At 40.9% G+C, this 22,113-nt stretch overlaps 1 protein-coding gene across 1 annotated transcript; it reads right to left on the bottom strand.

The window, feature by feature from the left end:
• Positions 1 to 286: 286 nt before the first annotated feature.
• On the bottom strand, positions 287 to 21,893 carry RAB3GAP1 (RAB3 GTPase activating protein catalytic subunit 1). The gene is made up of 24 exons (XM_005519611.3): positions 21,562 to 21,893; positions 21,403 to 21,458; positions 20,515 to 20,590; positions 19,126 to 19,258; positions 18,794 to 18,872; positions 18,003 to 18,122; positions 17,565 to 17,730; positions 17,367 to 17,466; positions 14,938 to 15,019; positions 14,418 to 14,486; positions 13,757 to 13,830; positions 12,966 to 13,058; positions 11,369 to 11,538; positions 10,959 to 11,057; positions 10,473 to 10,645; positions 9,488 to 9,542; positions 8,861 to 9,184; positions 7,628 to 7,765; positions 6,152 to 6,379; positions 5,612 to 5,708; positions 5,418 to 5,521; positions 5,193 to 5,308; positions 4,184 to 4,286; positions 287 to 1,392 (listed from the first exon to the last, which is right to left on the bottom strand). The coding sequence occupies exons 1-24, from the start codon at positions 21,577 to 21,579 to the stop codon at positions 1,156 to 1,158; spliced, it is 2,910 nt and encodes a 969-aa protein (XP_005519668.2). The 5' UTR covers positions 21,580 to 21,893; the 3' UTR covers positions 287 to 1,155.
• Between the last annotated feature and the right edge of the window lie 220 nt (positions 21,894 to 22,113).

The following is a 22,113-nucleotide window of genomic DNA, read 5'->3' on the forward strand; positions in this document are numbered from 1 at the left end:
TACAGGTCTTTATCGTACTTACCCTGATGTCTGAGGAGATACACAAACAGCCTGGACAACAAGGTCCATGACATGATTTTTTACCTTCTTTAACTCTTCTTCCCTAAAAAATGTATGTTGACTTCATAGAACTTTATGTAAGAAGACTCTGATCCCTGTCCCCTCAAAGAAGTTTTAGGGTAACACCTGGGATACTGCTACTAACAGCAGAACTAAACTCAGTGTAGTCACAATGTCCTTCCTGGAGCAGAGCGTGCAAGGAGGGCATGGAAAAGCATGGCAATACTGAGAGCCAACTGTATGTTCGTATTTATTGAGTAATGTCCACAATACTGTAGCTGTTTGTACATTTGTAAAGTAACTCTGATCTTCTGCTGATTCTCATTCAAACAGATGAAGGTCACTGTAATGCAACATTGGCACATGTGGGGTGAGGGGCCAGAGGTGACAGAGCTGTCCCCTCCTCTCCCATCGATGACAGGGAGTGCAAGTAAGAGCCTTGGTGAACAGCAGTGAGTTGCTCACAGTGAAACACCTCTGGGGTGTCATTCCATCCAGCTTTGGCCCTTGCACACAGGGAAGGATATAAAATATCCCAACCCCTCAGTGATTCACTGCAGGCTGCCAGTCAGACTCACTGTCCACTTAGTTCTCTCTGGGAGAAGTGATGAGATCTTGACAAGCAGGAGACTTCAGCACAAACTAGAGAATAAACTGTACACTTTAAATAAAAGTAATTCAGAAGCACTTGAAACAGTGATTAACCAAAAAATATGGGGCTCTGTGATTATGATTAGTAATAAATATAAATTACTTAACGTTTATATATATCAATTTAAGCAGACTAACGTCACTTGATAAAGTCTGATCCTGAAGTGTAAAGCAGCACGTTCTGCATGAATTTCAACATATTTGCACACAGCCCCTTCAGGTCCGTAATTAAGCTAATGCAAGGGAAGGAAAATACGCTCCTTTTGGACAGAGAGTTTGAAGTCCCTCCTGAAGCCATTCCAAACCTCGGAGCTGAGTTGCTCCAGCCGCCTATCACGGCGGCCGATCCCGGTCCTTGGGAAGCGGCGCTCCGGCTGCAGCGCACGCCAGTACCCGTGCATCGCTCCCTGCCCGCAGCAGCGAGTCCCCGGCGCACGGGCCGTGTCAGAAGAAGGTGGTGTCCGCCGAGAAGGCCCCTGCCAGCCGGAAATCCTCGCGGGTCAGCACGCTGTACATGCGCTGCGGCAGCGCCTTGGAGTAGGGGGCGGGCCGGGGCACCGAGGTGCGCAGGATCACCTCCCGGCCCGTGGGCGGGGGGAACTCGGACTGCAGCCCCTGCCTGCGCTCCTCCTGCGAGCCCGGGCGCCGCAGCTCCTCCTCCAGCGGCGGCACGGCCGGCACCTGCGACAGAGCACAGCGACAGTGACAGGGCAGGCTGCTCTCTAACACTGGGACTCAGAAAACTGTTCACAGAGGAGGACTAGGAGGAGGAGGACACATCAAGAGGCTTTATGTGTACACAGAGCAAAGCACTAATGGGTTGCTAGGAAATAAAGCAAACTCAACCAGATGGAAGAACCCTCGTGTGGATGGTGAAGCTCTGCCTAGCTGAAGCTCTGATGTCTGGCAGTGTGAAGCAAGGGCTGTGCCTGGAGGACATGGTCCCTTCTCAGACAGGGTGCTCTTCTCAGCGCCCTGCAGCTACAGGAGGCCAAGGCAGCCTCCACTTCAAAATCATCAGTGCTGCTACTGCAGTCCTGACAGTCAGCTGCCTTTGAGACTCCAACACTACTGCAGGATGGGTTTTTCATGGCCAGAGAGCCTTGCTGAACTCACTGCAGAGCGAGTGAGACCCTGCACAATCCCAACAGCTGCTCATTGCCTCAGAACCAGGCAGCAGCAACACTAATGCCTGGATACTGGAAGAAGGGCAGGCATGCCCAACAAACATTCCCTAATTACGTATACCTATGGATACACACACCCCCACCAATACCCTAATAGGGTCCTTCCTAATTCAAGCATGTACAACTCCACAGTGGCACCATCACTGAGGTGTGGCAGAAGCCACTGGCTGCTCCTCGTGGTCCCTTGCTGCTGCCCCTCTGCTCCAGCCCTCCCCCAGCAGCAGGGGGACCCAGCCCTGCAGGCTATGCCACAGAACCCACCAGGGACAAGTGCCACGTGTCCCCATGAGAACAGCTGGAGGAAACCAACAGAGACGATCTTCCCAGTGCTACCCTTTACACAGTTACCCTGCTTCTTTCAAATATCTGTGTCCAAAAAGTTCCACAGCTTCAGGAAGCACTAAATGTTGGGAATGCAGGATCCAGTTCGTCACCACCTCCCCCCCAAAACATCAACAAACAGTGATGGCAACAAAGAATATAAAAGCATAGCCACATATTTCAGCATCAGAAATCAATACTCACTTGAATAAATGTTTTTTGTTTGGTTGGTTTTTTTTCATTTTGAGAGGAGTTTTTTTGGTGTGTTTTTTTTTTGTTAAACATTTCTCTTTCTTTTCACTATGCATTATTAAGCTCTAAAAATAAACTGAATGCAGAAAAACCATTCTGGAAACACAAAGTTACTTCTACACTCAACATTGAATACCAGTACAAACTAAATCTGGCTCTGCTGCAGTACATCTACCAGAAGGTTCAGCTCTATGCAGAAAAGATGAGAGGGAAAGGAGGGACAAAGTCGGTTACCTCATCAGAAGATTCAGTCAGCTTGGAAAGGGATGAGAAAAGAACCAGTGATGAAAGACAGAAACAAAGGCAAGTCAGAGGTGACTTACAAGAGGTTAGGAGGAGACTGCAGGTTTAAGAGACATCATGCACTCCAAGAACATGCAATGGCTATCAGAATTTTCCTGAGAAAACTCAAGAACAGAACACATTAGACACAGCTCAGAGAGGACTCCAGGTTCAAAAGGTAATGAACAAAGAACTCATTTCACTTCTATTTACCAAACAGCTCTCTACTGAAATAACTCATGGCAGGTTAAACACTAACTGGGGTTTGTAGCAAGTTGGTTCCTGTCCCACTAGGAAACCTTAATTAACACTGACCAGCTACTAATGGGAAATACCTGTAACCCTGCTTTAGTTAGCAGTGTTTCAAAACAAAACCCTAGAAATTTGCACACATCCTCTAAGGGTAGAACTGAGATTTGGAAACACACTGCCTCTCTTAAAGAGGCAAGTGCATTTGTGTGCAAAACTGACAGGGCACAGTATTGGGCTTTACAGGAGAGTCTGTAAAGGTGGCTGGTTGGGAGGTTCAGATTTGCAAACACATTTTCCCTAGAGACTAGAAGAATAAAAGAAGTGTCCTGGTTTTCATTCCTCAGAATAACCATGGTCTGTTTTCAGAATGGTCCTTTTTTATGCTGAGTTGCAAAATAAAGATTATTACAAAAGCAACGATCCCTTAAAAGTGTTTAACACCCAATCACAGCAATTATTTCCAAATGGGATTTTAGGCTGCTACCTTGTTATTACCACTGTAGTTAAATTTGATTTAGAAAATCTGATGCTATGAACAGGTGTAATTCTGATAGAAGCTGAAGGCTGACTTCAGTCCATGAGGTTTGGAAATCAGTACTTTCAGGCTAATTATTCCAAAGACTGCTTAAGAGAAAAAGGCAACATTTATATCACTATCAGCAAGGGAAGGGTCTCCAGAAAACAGATGCAACACTAGCAAGAGGTAAACTGAATGCAGAAACTGAAAAAGAACTGAAACTTCCTAAGCATGCTGGTTTCCACAGAAGAAATCTCAAGTATTCCAAGCATAAGCCTTAGTTTAGGAAGTTACTCCTTCTAAAATATATTATGACCTGTTTCTCTACATTCCTCTGTGAAACAATCAGCACTTGACCTTGCTGTGATAAAGCTGTATTTTGTCTTGCCTTAACAGCATTACTGACGTTACCATTCGCAGTACATAAAGCATTACTGACACCTCTATCTACCCAGCTGGCTTCAACTGTTTAACATCCCAGCTCACTCACTCTTTGGTCTTGCAAGGTTCTGTTACTGCCAAAATCATGTTGAACATCACAGAAAACACCTCAAGCACATTTATGACAATACATGCAGATATGCAGACAAAATACACTGGTGCCGTATGGTAACTCATTGCCTCATTCTGGTTAAATCAGAGAATCAGAGCTCTCTCTTACCCTCTGAGCATTCAGAAACAGCTTGTGAATGATGCTGCCAGCAGGTCCTCTTCCTGCACCAACAACTGATACCTCTGGCTGCTCCAGGAGACTGTTTACAAATCTGATGGAACAAATGATTGAAAAGGAAAAAGGAATGGTTAATCCTTGGCCAGATCCAGTGTGCTGAACTAAATGAGCTGTTTCCTGTGCCAAGGCCTTCACCAAGCATCATTTGCTCAGGGTGAGAACTGGCAGATTCTCTTGGTTCTCTATTCTAAAAGCTTAAGGAAAAAATTCTCTCTGTTACCTAAGAATGAAACTCAGGCTCCTAAAGCAGCTGTATAAAATCAACAGGAAAGCCTCCATGGTGTTGGCCATACAGAAGTATTCACACTGATAATTTTCTTTAGCACACAGACATTGCTTTGGTCAGACATCGTATCTCTGAGCTCCCAACATGTACTGCACAAATGTCATCTCTCCCTCCCAGCACAGCAGCAAGAAGTTAACTTGGGTCGTATAACACATTAGTCATCTTGAGCAGCAAGTAAATAATCTGACAGCAGGTAATGATGCAAGGGAACATTCCTTGTCACCTTCCATTCAGAGCTGCTCAGTGATGTTTCACATCAGCAAGAAGACAAGAATAAGAAAACTGTGGAAGGGGCTATTTCATTCCATAATATTTATAAAAAATTACTAAATTTCTAGTCCTAATTCTACTGTTCTGGTAACAGTTCATCAAATATACCTTTTATATACGCAAAAAAAATAGTTAGCCCCAGTACTGTCAAGATAAAACCAAATTCTATTAAAACAGCCTGGATCAAAAGTCTCCAAAGAGATGCTTAATTGGAGGAGCACCCACGCACATCATCTCTAGACAGTCTAGTGACAGGGATACCCAAATATGATTCCTAAGTATTTCTTTATTGTCACCACTGTCTTAAGTTATCAAAGTACAAACAAGGGCATCAGAGGAAAAACAAAACAACACAGTGAAAAATAATTCGAAAAAACAAGTCACCTTTGTAGATCTTCTTTCTCCTCTTCATTTTCACATTTCTCTACCCCAAATTTTGCTTTGAGAGACCTTGCCCTGGCAATGATGGCTTCCACACTCATAATCTGAGCAATTATTTCCTGCAAGAGTTTAATGAAAGAGTTCATTAAAAAAATGTTATTTTAACATTGACATGAACAGTGCAAAAGTCTATCAGGTTTTCAGCCCCAGCCACTACAAAAGCCTTACTTCCAACTTCTTGTCCTCTGGACTGGGAAAACGTAGCACTTTGCTGGAATGGGATATTATCTGCTTAATAATCTTCTTAACTGAAGATATATCTTCTAGTGCTTCTATTATAAGGAAAGAAACAAAAGTTGTAATTACTGACTTCATCACTGTTCCCCCTTAAATATCTTAACAATTTATTAAACATTATTTACCTTCCTCCTTTACCTTGAGTACAGCTGCATGGATGATGCAAGGCAGAAGATGCCTCGCAAGGTCAGCTGGTTTTTGAACTGCGAGGTAATGAAGCACCTGCAACATTAAAAAATTTTAGTGATCAAAACTACTTCCCAAAAATTAGGTTATCTAGGAAAGATGAATTCACAAGAATGGAACACCACTGTAAAACAGGACTTGAGAGGCAGTTTTACATGAATCCTCCCAACAGGTCAGAATTGAACTAAAAACTGTATTAGGAAACTAAAGTGTTCCTAACACATATGCAGGTAAAAATCTGGTTTATTTTCTAATAATTCAAAGAAGTACCTAAGTAACATTGGGTACGTTTGGGTACTTCCAACACCCTCCTGTACAGCAGCAGGAATTTTCAATCAACCCTAAGCCACACAGGAAACAGTTCAGTAACCCCAAGGACACAGTACAAGGAGCTGCCAGTATCAAAATGCTGCAGGGGGAGGAAGGAGGGGCTGCAGGGAGCATCACAGCCAGACTGGCACCAGCCCCGGAACTTTCACCTTCTCAGCCTCCCTGGTGTCATCAAAAAGCCTCTTCTGCCTCCGTGCTGGGACAGGCTTTGCTGTTTCCCAGGCCTCCACCCACATGTTGCTGGGAATCTTCATCCGAGCGCTCAGCTCGCCCCTAATGACTTTATTCCCCTTCTCATCAACCACTTCCTCCTCAATGTAGTCCCGAGGCGAGTACCACCTCACAAAATCCTCCAGACAACAGCCAGGATTAGCTGCCTGCAGGGAGAAGAAGACAGAAAATTTATTCCTAAAAAATCCTACAAAAACATGACAGCCTGGGTAGGAGGGCAATGTGGTTTAGTGGGTAGAGCACAGAGTAAGAGACAAAATTCAGGAAATTCTTCTGTCCACAGCCAACGAAGTGTACAGTAAGACAGAGGGAATAAAGCATAAACCAAGACAATGGCAAGGAGTAAAACCCACATCAGCAGCAACAACAACAAAAAAAATCACCTTCTCATCACCCACTTTATGTACATTCATTACATTCATCAGTTATTTCAGGCAAGCTCAAGTTCATACTGTTAAGATTCTACCTGGCACCTGCCACATGCAATAAATAGGAATTTTCACTAAGCTTATCCCATTAAAGACTAAAAGAATCAGTGGGCTGCCTAAGTATGTTTTCAGCACTGACTTTCCATCTTTTAACACACCAGTGACAAAATTCACCATTTCTTCCGTTTAAAAGGAACTTTAAAAAAAAATCTTCCCCAAACAAAAATAACTTCATTTTTCATAGATGCAGTATTACTACAATTAAATACATCCATGGGTCCAGAACATAAAAGGAATCCCAGTTTTCTATTTCATATACCTATGAAGAGTGTACTTGTTCTTCCAGTTACAGTTCTCTGTTTTTATTTTGAGACTTTAGATTACTTGCACCATATAAATAAAACTTCTACATATATCTAATATGCCATGAGTCACATAATAAACTGTTTAGTTACATTATAAATACTCTAACTGTATATGCACATTATATCCTTTTACCATAAACACTGCAATAATTAAGAAGATATTTATGGCTATTTCATTACAGAATCTCCGATCTTTTTAGCGTTGAGCTCCTATGATGACAGTAGTGGATGTGCTCTTAGCTCCCTCTGCAGAGCTCAGACAGGAAAGGAAACCCAAAACCACAGTCCAGTCCCAAGCTGATGAACGACTGTTTTAATTCACAATTGATTAATTGTATGTTTGATGTGTTTTTTCCCTTCCCACAGACGTGGTGTAAATTTACTGGGATGTTACAGTGTAACAGACCACATCCTCACAGATTTTTAAATGTGCCAAGAGTTTTCCCAATAGGTTTTTATTTTCAACTTGAAACTAATTGGAAACTGCTTTGTGAAGGAAAAGAACTTAAGAAACCTACAGAGCTGTGGAACAGAAGCAAGAGGGACAGTTTAATTAAGAAGAAAGCAACTGAATTTCACGGACGCATGCAAGCAGTGCTACCTTGAAGGACTCCATGTCTGAGAGCAGGCAGGCGCTCTGCATGCGCGCCCGCAGGTGAGCACCCTCTGCGGATGTCCCCAGCTTTGCCAGCACCTCTGACTGCTCCTCCAGCAGGTCTTCAGTCATGGGGGCCGGCTCCTGGGACAGGGAAACACACAGGGTTACAAACAACCTCTCCTGGACTCAGCCCAGAGCAAGGGAGGAGAAGCAGGAAGCTCCCTCCCACCACAAGTTCATTCTGCTTCGTTTGTACTCAAAGGAAATTATCATAACTTTCTACTGCTTAAACAGTTCAGCCTCAAGGTGTACAACTGAAGAGGACACTAACAAAGAAACTAAACAGAAAATAACCTGTGAATGAGGTAACAATATAAAGATATATTGCTAAAATGCCAAAATCCAAATGAAATCCAGGAAGTGTTTGACTGTTACAATTTTGCTGAGATGCATGAAAATCTACCCAAAGCAATGCAGAATTTTTGCTGTTGATACTGTCAGCACATAATTAATTGAGAACATTTTGTCTGACTACTCTCTGCTCATACATTTTACCCAAGCAAAGCAACATTAATTAGAAATAATTTCTCTCAGGAGAATGAAAACCACTGTATTCTTCATGCATGATTGATTTCAAACTACTTTCTGTAACAGCACCACTTCCTATTTCATCCCTGGTCACTCTACAGGAAAGCCTGTTGATGTCAGGTAACATTTCTAGTTGTTTGATGATAAACCTGCTTTAGAGAATAACACCAAACCAAATTACTATGGCCTTTTAGATGTGAGTTGAGAAATTATAAAAAAAACAAGTACAGCAGCAAAACTGATCCAGTACTGTGCAAAATCAGGCAGAAATCCCTGTGGTGCAAGAACCACAGCAGTTCATATTTTATAGAAAAGAAAGTAAGGAGGGGATGAAAGATGCCTCAAGAACAGGAAATAAAAAGAACCCCAAATTTAAGGTAAGCAAGGAAGTTTAATTCTTGTTTAAAAATATTATTTGGAGTGAAATTTGGTACGGACACTCACTCTCAAACAAAAAACAAAAGAGTGTGTGAGATTAACAGCCTAATTAAATTTTAAAGACTAAAAACAAAGTCTTAGGTCAAAAACATTCAGCAATTTTAAGAGACAAGGCTGTAACCTGCAAACTATTCACAGTTTCACAGTCCCAGGTATGAGCCACGGTCTGTGTATTCTATTGCACATTTGGCTCAGCTCCTGCTCCCTCACCTGTGTTATTGGAACGTAGAGAGGCTCTCCTGGATGCAGCAGCATCAGTTTTCCATGTGGATGCAAACGACCTTCTGGTTTTAAGTTTACAGACTCCTTTGCTCCTTTCCTGCCATTTTCCTGTCCATTTCCTTTAAGATCTTCTGTGTCACTGAGACATTCAAAAAATTCCTCTTCACTGTCACTCCACGATTCCCAAGACTTGCCAAATTCTTTTTCCTTGTCAGGGTTATCACCAGAAGCACCACCAGGTGAACGATCAGACGTGCTCCCCCTTTTCCCCTCATCTCTTGCTTTCTTCCTTTCAATGCAACAATTTAGCATCTAATTTAACAAGTTAAAAGACCAAAAAACAATCCTTCAGCAATGATTCCCCTTATCATGAGATTGTAGGAGACAATCATACAGGAAAACTTGTAGAGCTACTGAAAAGATCTTACAAATCTAAAAGATAACAATTCCTCTAAACTTGTTGCTATAACAAAATTTTTCTCAAGAAATTAATTCCACACCCAAAAGCCACAAGCACAACTAAATCTACAAAACAACATGTTTAGATAGTAATTGTTATAATTTTGACAGTGTCCTTAGGAGAAAAATAATTCTTAAATTTTCAGGGATATTTACCTGAAGCTTCTGATGCAGTAAACAACATCTCAGATCTGGAGAGCCATTAGCTAATCTAACAAAAGGCAGAAGTGTAACCATTATCAATTATAAAGTTCAATCTTTCACATACATGTGATCTTAGATCACATGAAATCTAAAACAGGGACAAATACCCACACTGAACCCACCTCCACCATTTCAACTACACAGCTCTTCTATTGTCTCAGTAGACAAATCCAAAATTTAAATTACATGTATTTACCAGAGGTAATTTCAGGCACTTAGAGGCCACTCACACTAGTGTAAAGCACCTTGCATTTCCTGGTCAGTTTTCCAATTGAAAGCTGAAAAGATAACTGCTTTCAAACAGGAATTAAGCATCTTTGACTATACTTTTTAAACTGCAGTGATACAGCGGAGTGAGTCACTGCTATACATTTCAGCTTCTATTTTATCTGCTAGTGTAACCATTTCAAAGTACAAACTAGTGATTAAATGGCCAGTCTGTCACATAAACAAGAACCTAAAAGCCCAACCAAAACACCCCAACCCTAAAAGCAGGGTACATTATTGCTGTACTTCATCTTGAGAGAGCCCTTGGTTTGGTCTGCCCCAAGCTCTGCTGCAGCAGTCAGAACCTGGAAGGTTCTGGAATACCTGGAATACCTAAAAAGGCCATTGCACCAGCAGGACCTTGGAACAGCTCCATTAGAAGAGAGGTGAAACTACACCACAGTAGGTTTTTTCTCTGACCCTCATTCACACAGTGGAGTGAATGTCTAAGCTGAGCTTCCCCAGGCATTTTGAAGTTTTCAAAGGAGGGCACAGATGCTTTTTCCTACTCCCTCCCCTTTCTTGCACTAAGGAAGTAGAGTAATAAAAACAGAGATAGCATCTGCAATTAAAAAAACCCAAAACTGCATGTTTCAGAGTCATAGTGACCCCGTTCAGTTCCTGGAACAAAGAACATTTTCTATGACCAAGGAACAACAACAAGTCTTACCCTGGAATAAGGTAGTTGTTTTCCCATCTGTAACGCATTTCCAGCACAAACTCTTGCCAAAGATGTGCCACTCCTTTGACTCCGCCATGGTAGAAGTTTATCATACAAAGACATAAAGCTAATTTGTATGTCAGACTGTCAGATGGAGCAGACTTAAACTGACTGAAGAGATTCTAGAGAAGAAATAAAAGAAAGCAAGAAATACAGAAACAATGGCATTGTTTTCTAAAACCATGTGATCTCTTTCCTGTTTGTCAATAACAAGCAACATTTTAAGCTTAGAAGATAACAAAAACTACAGGCTTTGGAAGAAAAAAAGAATTAGAAGGAAACAGAAACCATCACTTCTTCTGCCTAGAGATTTCACAAAGATAAATTCCTCTTTCCAAAATCTAAGTATTTCAAGATGTAGGGCAAGCACAGCAAAGTCTGTATAAACACACACTCAAAATTGCTTTCTCTCTTGTGTGACTCAACAAAACTTACATAATCTTCATTCTCTGGAGGAGGATTGTTTCCTGCTGAAGTGCTGGCTCTGTTTTCAAATACATCTGCAAGTTTGTCAGCAGCATCAGGAAATAAGAACTTGAAGAGAAAAAATTAACCTTCCATCAGTATGGTTTTACTGCCTTTCCCACTTTCTCCATAAAGCTACTGCTGGCTTCATACCAGCAATCCCTATAATTAAAATTGTTAGCAGAGTTCAGAGGTCAGTTTTAGCCCACTTATAGTACACAGACTTGTAACAACTTGGGCTGTTCCAAGCTGATGAATGCAATTCAAATACTGGAACTGACATCAGATATTTTTACATCTGCCATAGGCTCTAAACCAAATGCATCAGTGTATGAAGTCCATGTGTTCTCTGAATCCATGTGCAGGGACAGCTCACTCACCAGGAGAATGGTGTTCAGCACATCATTGTTCAGAGGAGACTCATCCACACCTCTGTGCTTGCGGATCTTTTTCTTGGCACTGTGAACCATATTGGTGACTGATAGTTTGGGGATTGGGACTGGTGCTGGCTCTGTGAGCTTCGACAGTGCGTGGGTGATATCAGCAACGTCTAGCAAATAAAATAAAAGCAATTAGAACAACATTTTTAAAACCCCTAACATTAGATCATGTCTCTTCAAAAGCTGACCTGTCTTAATCAGCCTATTTACCGTGTAGTGATATTTAACCCTTGTGAACCAGAGCTACACCTCCGTGGGCAGGTTCCATGCCTGACATTCACTGTTCTTAGCAAATACAAGCAGCAGAAGGAGGTCACAAATGAGTCACAGACTGCCCTTGATTCAATTCACCAAATAAAGTCTAGACTGAGCTGGCTGCAGGTAGTGCCTGCTGTAGCAGCACTGCTACTGCAGAGTTACCAACAGAGTATCCCAAAAGCGTGCTGAAGACTCAAGTGTTTAAACCCTGTTCATACATTATACTAATAAACACACTGCAGGTAACAGAGACTGCTCCAGCGCATGCTAAGGATTTAGATAAATCTTAAATAAATCCTGTATTAATCACTGGGCTCACACAGTGTAAGCACAATTCTGTTTTAGAATCTTCAAGTAAACTCAAATCAAAAGACTGGGGTTTTTTCCGAGCTGCTGCTGGTAAACTTTAGAATGTCTCTTACAATAAACGGAATTAACACTGTTATAAGGAGAGCTGACAAATTTAAGTGCTAAACTTAAGTGTTAATTAGCAGCAGCAGCCTGAAAAAGCCCATCTTGGCAAGATAAGAGATAAGAAAGACTAAAGAAACTGTATCATGCACTATGAGTAATACACACCCGCCTCAGTCTAACACCTTTTTAAGCTCACTAGCAAGCCCCTTCCAAACTAAGATCAAGAATAACCAAGGAAAATACATTGACACAGGTCATATTTGGAGGGAAGAACAGGTGTCAAGCATCAAGAATACACAGCACTATATACAGCAAGAAAAGCCAAGGAGAGGGACAGAGACATCAAAATGATGGCACTATTTATATAGCTGGGATAAAGCCTGACTTGCTGATCAGATAATTTGGGCAGTTTTTATTTTCCTTTTTCCTAAAAAGTTCTTAAAATGGAGAGGATGAGAGCAAAGCCTTTCAAACAGATTAAAGACTCTTTAAACTGGTTGTTAACATGTACTACAGAGTACATCAAAAAAGGAGAAAGAAGTGCAAAAAGCAAAAATACATAAAACTATACAGACAAATCTCATGCATCCTATAACCAACTCTTGTACACTGTAGTCACATTTTAAGCTTTTATATTCCTGCAAAAGGAAACAGCCACAACCATAACAGGAGTGATTGTTCCTCTGGGACTCTGGGAGCTGAACTAGAATTCATGAGAAATTTCACCAGAAATTTGGCCAGAAAATTCCCAGGAGTATTACAGAGAATGTGCAAGTTATAAATACCAGTCAAGGGTACAGGGAACGTAAATTAACACAAAACAGTTAAATACAAGTAACTCAAATCAACTGGATTTTAGTTTTACCTTTTCCTTCCTCATCAAATGCAGACCTTCCAAGTATCTCATCCGTTGACTCTTTCCGACGGCAAAGCTTGAAGAACTCAGTGAGGAAATCACCTGTAAGAGGAACAAAGCTTCTGAACTCAAACAAACATCTCACTGAACAATGATCCAGCACTCCAAATTATGCCCCAAGGACAGTAATTTTTATCTTTTCTTCTGAAAGAACATCTGGTAATTTGTTCTGAAGCCCAAATATTTTAAACCACATAATTAAAGCTCAGGTAAATGCACTCCCAGTCAGCTCTTGGCCACCTCTCCAGAACACAGCTCTGTCTGCAGTTTAATTCACCCAAAGCAAGACAAAACTTGGAAAGTTTTGAAGCCCTTTTCCCCACAAGCTCGAAGGCAAGGACAGACAGGGAAGTAGAGCTCTCCAGAAGTATTAATCCTTCCTATCATACAGGCTGGTTGAACTAAGGAGATGGATACATGCAAAACACACTTAGTAAAATGGGAAGATTCTAGAAAAACTAAATTTTCTCAGAACACAGAGAAAATTCTTATTCTCTGGAACCTGGTGAAATAAGAACAGCAATGAATTTCACCATACACAGGATAAACTACAACAGGAACTTACGTATTAGCAAAGCTTGCGTTCTTGAAAAAGAAGCCCAAAATACTGTTTACTCAAAAAAATAAGGGGAGTAAGCAAACAGAGGCCATCAGGTAATCAACAATTCAACCCTAAATTCATAACTTAATAGTTTTAGTTTAAAAGCTGCAAGAGAAGACAAGAAATTCTCATGTCTTACCCAATAGACATTGAGGGTTATCTGCTTTTCTAACTCTCACAGACCACTGGGGTGCTTGAAGTGGATCCAGGTCGCTTGAGGTTAAAAAAAAAATTAAAAAAGGAAAAGAAAAAAAGAAAAGAAAAAAGAAAACCAACTGCCACTGTAAGTATTGGAAAGATGAGTATCAAATTCTCAATAAATGTCATGTCATAACCAGTGAGGTCACCACATTACATAGAACACAAACACTGAAATTCAAGCAAGAACCCCTGTTCTCATGTATGTGCATGACATGAAGAAGAGACACTTCCTCCTCTTTAGCAGAAAACCTGGATCACAGTTATTGGGAGAGGGATATCAAGCAGTGAATTCTTTTTACCTTCCATTCTCCACTATCATCTTTTACAGGAAATACACGATACACAAAATTTTCAAGTCTAACATGAGAATATGCTCAAAACCAGGGGTTTGTGTTCTGTTGAGATTACAACAGAATAATATTTTCTCACAGAAATGCATTTCAAAAGTGTTTTCCCAAATCAGATGTTCTATCAGCTGACATTAACATTCCTCAAAATGGGTTCTTTTTCACATGCAAAGCCACGCAGTGTTTGAGATGCCATTAAAATGCAGTAATGAGCAAAAAAGCACTTATTTGCAACTCAGAGAAGATACTTACGAATAAACATCGTTGTCAACAATTATCCCTTCTGCGAGGTGAGGCCATGTTGTAGCTAAATGCAGCTCACTGAAACAAAACAGGATTTGAGTCTCTCAGTGATAGCAGAGTGTTCCCTTCATCACAGTTCATGTTGTGATAGCTCATATTTGATTCCCTCTATGTATTTTGTTCTGCAGTAAGTTTTCTCACTGCATACATGAGAACAAGTCTAACCCTTGAACAAAAGCACATAATTTTTAAGGTTCATCTTAATAATTTCAAAGATAAATGGGGTACTGCAGAAGTTTATAGTAAAAAACATATGAGCTTGAACTCTGAACATCATCAGACAATTGTACAAATGGTTTTATTTGTTATTAAACTATTACTTTTCGCAGATGTTTCTGATGTACTTGTATAATTAAGGATCTGTTGGGCACCCTAAGTAGTAGGTAGGCAACACTGAGATTTGAAATAACACACCTTTAAGTCCTTCATTAAGGAAGTTATAAAACAGTTTTCTGAGCTCTTCTCTTACCTAATAGGATCTTCACAGGCACCAAATGGTAACTTCCCAAATTCCAAGCCTCCAACTTCTCCCCCAACTAGAGCATCTATATCTGAAGAAAAATCAACACATTTTCCATAAAGAATTTGTGGAACTTTTGAAGCAGCATTCATTTCACTGCAAAGACTGTAACTTGCAGGATGACCAGAGAAGAGCTGAGCAGTTAAGGTGACTGAGCTAGAAGACAATCCTAACATACAGTCAGAGTAATTGCTACCAACAAAAACTGGGAAGTAACCATGAAACAGGACATTCAAAGGGACAGATAAAATTCTTGTCATTCATACTGAGGGAAGGTTATTCCCTTCATACAGGCAATGATGATAACTATAAAGACAGCCCTAAAGATTCAATGTTGGCACAAGAACAGACACAAAAGTGCCATAAAAATACTTGGGCAGGAAATTAGTTCCAAGCAGAAAAGAAAGACTCTGGAAGTGCAACTCTGCAGGGTGAAAAAAATAACTACTTTAAAAAGTTGACAATTTTATCAAAAGAGGACTTAATCAAATGATCTTGGGGATTCCCTGTAGTTCCAAGTACTTAGAGATGTCTCCCAGCACCCTCAGGCACTTTCCATGTTGTAGCCATTAAATACATAAACCAAAACCAGACAGCCTCCACTGAACAAAAATTAAAGTGGGTAATAATAATAATGTACTGTAATGCCATTATAATAATGCTGCTACAGCTTCTGATCTGCAATTTTAACTGCATCTGGCAAACTGTTTACAAACAAAACAAGTGAGGTATTAGCACAGATAAAGTGTCTAGATAACTTAATTATATAATTTCTTCTGCAGAGAAGATAAAAGACATTTAAATTCTTTGGTTTTATTTGAGAAGAGCTAATTGAATTACAGTATGTAAGTTACAGGTCTAGCTCTTCCCAGTGAACATAAAACCACAACTGCACCTAGCAATAGCAGTAAAACTCATCCTTTGTCCATCTCCAGTTTCTGCAACACACTTTGACACCGGCTCCCTTAACCACAATACTGCTACTAAAGATGAGGAATTTATTCAAACTGTTCCAATCAAGAAATATGATCAGAGTGATACAACTCATTCATGACAAACCTGAGATCCTGACTTAGTGAATAACTACAGCAAGGCAGAAAGACTACATAAAATAGATACTGTGTCTGCAGAAGCAATAAAAAGATAAAATCTGCAGAATACATTTCCCAAGTTCTACTTAGGTAAACTTTATTAACCAGAGAGGAACTATCATTTAAAACAGCACTGATTTTCTATAATAAGCAGGACTCACTTTAAACTTATGTTCAACATACATTCCTTAGCTACAAAGCAAAGTATTCCTAAGTATCAACCTCACTGCACACTTCTTCAAAACATAGGATTTTGATTAGTGTACTTTTTTAAGCAAAGGAAAGCCAAATAATTAGATAACCAAGGCCACGTGGGCTCTGTCTCTTCAATGTACAATACCTCAAGCTTGTTATGTAAAACTGCTACCAAGAAAAGAACTTGGGCATTTTAACTGTTCCACCACCTTATACCTGTAACATCATATCACTAATAAAATGTTAAGGAGGAACTAATATCCACCTTTTTCTCATGGGTTTGTTTACCTTTGAGAAGTTTATAATTTATTTTCTGATACTACCTATATAGAAATAAAAACAAATCCTTGATACTCAAGGAAGACAGCACCACCATCAAGCAACAATATGAGATTATTTCGAGAGTACTAAATGAGTAACTATCTCTGTTTTTCCTAAACAGCATCACTAAGGCATAAACTTATCAAGTCTGCTCTATATACTTTAAATTCAAGACTACATATTATTTCTCCCCTTCATGCAAAGATACTGGAACGAAAGACACAATTAGAAATTCCTCCTGCATTAAATTTAGTACTGTATCAACAATAACAAAAATCCAAACCTTTACCTCAAGTGAGGTCCACATAGTATTTTCTGCTTTTCTCACTGTTAATACACTTAAACAGTGAAGTATCAAAATAAGGTACTTTATGGAAACAATTGACAAAAACTTCCCACAAAGTATCAGCATCTACTAGAATCTGAATCTAAACATTTCCTCAAGAAATTCAGGGCAGAGTTCTTCACAGATTCAGTCACCCTTTTCATTCCACATAGATACCACCATTTTAGAATCATCATTGTATTTCTAAATGCTGACTAACTCATGTTTCCAGTCATAGACCTACCCAAAACAACTGTTCCAGCCATGAGCTACAACCTGAGAGCAGCTTTAAGCTGGCTCGCCCATCATACAGAATGGGATTGGACTGAAGCCTTTCTTAGTAAAGGAGAAAATGTTTGAATTCTTCTGGCAAGATACACAAATATTTTCTTTAGCATTGACTGGTTGTCTGAAAATGAGTTATTCTGAGGACACAAGTCTCCTACCTGGTGGCTGCTGTGGCCAGAAGTACTGCTGCCAGTCCTGGAGCACAAAGGTAAGCCGAATAGCTATGCTAACTGGAGGCAGTGGTGTTAAAGGGCAGCCCTTCAAAATATCAGAGAACAAATTCAATGTAAAGAGTAAATCCTCAAACACTCTAGGCATTGAACATAAATTATATATAACATCAGTTTTATACTTACAATCTTGGTTTTGAAGATGTCCAGCAGGCCTGATAAATGGGTGTACTGGCTGGGCACCTTGCGCAGATGAACCATCTCAAAGTCCGTGCGAACGCCCGGGCCCTGGCACTCCCCGACGTACATCCGGCGCCACTTGTGATGGATTTGCACAAACAGTGGCACCTGACTATAAACCAGGAATACTTCAGATTATTTCTCTTGCTGTCTTGTAGTCTCTAAATCTAGCCTTTACGGTTTTTAAATAATAATGAAAATAAGCAAAACATCAATTCTATCTTTATACGTGGGAATTACTTTTTAATCCTTCTCTAACAATATATCAGTGCAAATACAAAAAGCTTTTGATGTATTTTGCTAACATGTTAATGTTTTTTCCTCACAAATACAGTATGCTGGAGTTTTACCTGGACATGTAAAAAGGTTTATGCTTTCACCTACCAGCCAGTGTTGCCCAGTGCAATGGAAACAGAACTCAGCAAGAGGTTACACTTGGATTCACTAACAACAGCATCGTTATTTGCAGCTGGAGCAATAACCACAAACTCACGTAAGCCGTACCTTGAGAGAAAAAAGCACACTTCTAGTCTCTGGCAAGCCAGCTGAAACACAATTTTTCAAAAATATTGTGACCTAGAGAGCCTAACTGTCACCAACAGATTGTGGAATCTGTTAATTTGATGAAAGTATCTCTTTTATTTTTAGAGAGGTCAAGAACTGAGGGGGCATGGAGTGCTGCAGATCCTGAAATCACAAACTAACTGAGCTTAACAGCATTCCAACACTGTAATGTGTTTGACTGGGAGGACTTCCAGGTCTAACAGTGCTGAGGTTTTCTAGTTTATATTAATAACAACTGAAACTATTAATACATAAAACCAATCTCTCTAGGAGCAATGCTATTATATGCTCAAGATTTGCATTACTAGGAATACAGTTGTTGTTTCTTCAGGTGGTGCAGCTTTCCTTTTTAAGAATGTACCTAAATATTACATATAAAAAATCCTGGTTAATATATGAAATTGAGACAAATATTTGGGGGAGAAAAAATCCAAATATAAGATAGGCCCACTACGGGAGCCTTTTTTTGCACTCCTTTCTTGTGTCTAGTATAAAGAATCATTTTACTTAAGCTTTAACTTTTAATTGAAAAATCAAATTTACAACAGATTGTGCCAGATTTTCCACCTGCTCTGCTCATTTGCAGTAGAGATGAAAGGCAGCACACATACCATCTCACCAGACAGTGGGCCCGAGGAGGAAAGTCATTGTTCATGCACAGCAAGTCCTGCATTGGCAGAGGGAGGGCATCTGTGACAAAAATTGATACATAATCAATGTATCATCACATCCATCCAGCTCACTTACCTTGTAAGCTCACTTACCACGTGCCTTGTATCAGCACTGTGAGGATGCAAAGCAAACTAAAAGCAGAAATGTCAGATCACACTCATCAGACCTCAGAAAATCCCACACAGAGGCAAATCAGCACATTGTGGACTCCACATTCTGACACTGTCTTCTGTCATTATCCTTACAACTATGGAAGGGAACTATTAGGTACCTTCTCCCAGCTCTTCCTTCCCATCTTTGTCACTGGGTTCTTGTACAAGATAATGATGGGTAACTGAGAATTTGAAGTCTGCAAATGAAATTTCATCCGATTTCTCTTCCCATGTTCCTGTGGTAAATATACCCTGCGTATAAAAATAGAATATATTATCTCATAAATTTAGGTTAACATTCATTAGTCTTTAAAAGTATATTGCCTATGTGATCAGTAATGTTTATTCATGGTTTTCTACTGCCTAATGGCTCAGCATGATGTAATTTCAAAAAGCAATTCTCAAAGCTCTTCATTATAAAGGTATCTGGCTGCTGAAGTCCATGTTGCCAATAATCACGTTCATTCCAAAAATCAAATATCATCTTGCTGTCTTCAGAACTATATAGCAATAAGGATTTGCATCCTCCCATACGCAACTGCACATCTGAAGATAGGCACCCTCAACTTCACCCAGTGACAGAAGTTTCCCACCTAGGATTCTATCTATATCTAAACCATTCCATGAAAATATTACCTTGATATTTACTTTCACCAACAAAGTATTATTTTTTTTCTATAACTTACAAAACTTCTGTAAGGATAATTAATTACTTAACAAAAATACAGCAAGAGAATGTATAAGAAAATCAGCACTACTGCTCCTACTAAAAGCAACTTGGGCAATCCTTTGATCTTAAAGGGTGTTAAGAAGAGAGCTCTGGTCTAGAAAAGAAGACGTGTAGGAATACAGGGACAGCTAAGGTGCAGCTCATTAGATAATATAAGCTTTTAGTCCAAATACTCTGTACCTGACTAGAATGAAAAGCAGTAAGCAGTAAGATTCCTCTGGAAACACAGCAGCCATTCCATACAAACCAGCTGAGTTTATCTGCATTACTATGTAGAAGAGCTCAGCAATTTCCTCTGCATATCATAGGACTGAGAAAGCATCACAAAGGCTCTAATTAGACTCCAAAAAAAATCTCTCCCATCTATGAAACACACTGAGTCACAAGAAGCACTGTGCAAACCTCAGCCATAAGTACATGAGGTGTGACAAAGGTACAAGGCAGGACAAAAAGATTCCTTAAGTGTTCAGTGCAGCGTCAAGCATGTTTCCAGATTCAAACTGAGAATTAAAAAAAATAAATATCACCAAGTCCTATATGAAGATCCATCTTTGTCAGGGAAACAGCCTGTTTGGCAAATGGCCCACCAATAAACTTAAAGCAATTGTTTGTCAAACTGATATTTCTAAAAGTGAAGTTCCCCAATAAAGTCATTAACTGCCACACCTAAGAAAACAGCAATAGATTAAATACATGTGTGCATTATTGTATTACTACATAATCGTATTACTATTTAGCAATTTAAATTCTACAGGAAAATTCAGAAGCAGTAACTGACCTTCTCTAGAGGTTTGCCTGAAGAAATCCCAATAAGTTTCCAGTCATTTAATACTTCTTCTATTTTTGAAATAAATCTATTAGGGAGGGGAAAAGGCATTAATATTTGCTGAGCACTAAACCTGTATTCAGCCATGTAAAAGCAGGCAGTATGTTGTTCTACTATAGAATTCCTTAGAAAAGCCCAAAGAAAAACAAATATCACAAGTATCACAGTAAAGCCAAACCAACTGCTTCCTTATACACAAAACAGTCTTCCTATGCTTGAATTTTACATAATAGTTACTTTTAGCTATGAGCATCTTTTGACTGTTTTAAGAATCTTACCTTTTTCTGCAGCACTTAACATTTAACTCCTATTTCATTGTTCACAGATGGATAAGTTTTTAAGACAAAATTATACACTAAATTCAGATTTAAAGCACACCACTTGAAATCTCTTGTTTCCTGTCATAAACGCTGTCACTATTGGGAAAAGCATTTAAAAAATAATACATTCACAATGTAAGAGCGTTCCTCACCTTAAATTTCTTCGTACATTGCTCTACTAACTTTTAAAGGCTTCAGCTATGAGATGACTATTTTAACAATCAGACAGCTACTGAGAAAACACATACGCCTTGTGAGTGTATATTCTAATCCCCTGCAAACAGGTATTAAACCGGACCTTTCACTAAGTTCAGAAACAGCTCAACTAGAGCCTCTTAACCGGCTCCTCGGCCGCGGCCTGAGCCTAACGCGGAAGAGCCGGGAGAAGGCTCCGGGTGCTCCCGGCTGGAGGGAGCGGCCGCGCCGCGGGCTGCGGCTGTGCCCGGCAGGAGCGGCCGCGCCGGGCTCGGCGGAGCATCCGCGTCACCCCGCGCTGAGTGAGGGGCGCGGCAGCACCTACCTCTCCCACTCGGAGGCGGTGGTGAAGTCCGTGATCTCGAACACCTCCGACTCGGGCTGCGGGGAGAGAGCAGGAGAGGCGGTGAGCGGAGACAGCAGGGGGAGAGAAGGGAGAGTTGGGGAACAGGGAGAAAGCGGGAGGAGCCGGACACACACTCACTTCGCTGTCCGCCGCCATCTTGCGCCGCTGCCACCCCCCAGCGGCGGAGGCTGCCGGGAACGCGGTGGAGGGCGGCGCCTCCTCAGAGCCTGAACCTCACTCACGGCCCGCTTTCCCTTCAGAGCCCGTCGCTCCTGGGCTCGCTTACCGCCCCGTTTCCCCCCACAGGGCGTCCCTGTTGGGCTCCCTCGCAGTCCGTCATGGCTCGTCCCGGCGGGGCTCCCGCACAGCCCGGCTCCTGCCTCCCCGGGCTCCCCGCATCTCTCCTTCCCGGCTGGCTGCAGCCCCTCAAGGGGACGCTTCACACCGGGCGCGAAGACGAAGCGGGGGCTGCTCCCACAGATTCTCCGGCTCCGTCAGAGACAGTCGAGAAGGGCTTCCTCAGATGTACGAGTAACACAGCCCTTGTCAACCAGCCGGGGCTGAGGTGTTCCCCAGGATTGGTCTCCCTGTCCCCGCCTAATCCAAAGCCTTCCCTGTCGCTTGTGTCACCCGGGGGACGCCGACAAATCCTTCCGGCATGCAGCAAAACAGCTCCCTTAAACACGCTTT

Source organism: Pseudopodoces humilis, chromosome 8, assembly GCF_049639895.1.
Source record: "Pseudopodoces humilis isolate 2021_Gansu_Grassland_sample_001 chromosome 8, ASM4963989v1, whole genome shotgun sequence".
NCBI lineage: Eukaryota > Metazoa > Chordata > Aves > Passeriformes > Paridae > Pseudopodoces > Pseudopodoces humilis.

Bases quoted from the DNA above. Each gene is read 5' to 3' on its own strand.
- RAB3GAP1 (XM_005519611.3), bottom strand. The intron at 13,059-13,756 runs GTAAGACATGAG...TTCCTCTTACAG, and splicing joins TAACCCTCAATGTCTATTGG to GTGATTTCCTCACTGAGTTC. The intron at 1,393-4,183 runs GTAAGAGAGAGC...GCTCTGTCGCAG, and splicing joins TGTTTCTGAATGCTCAGAGG to GTGCCGGCCGTGCCGCCGCT.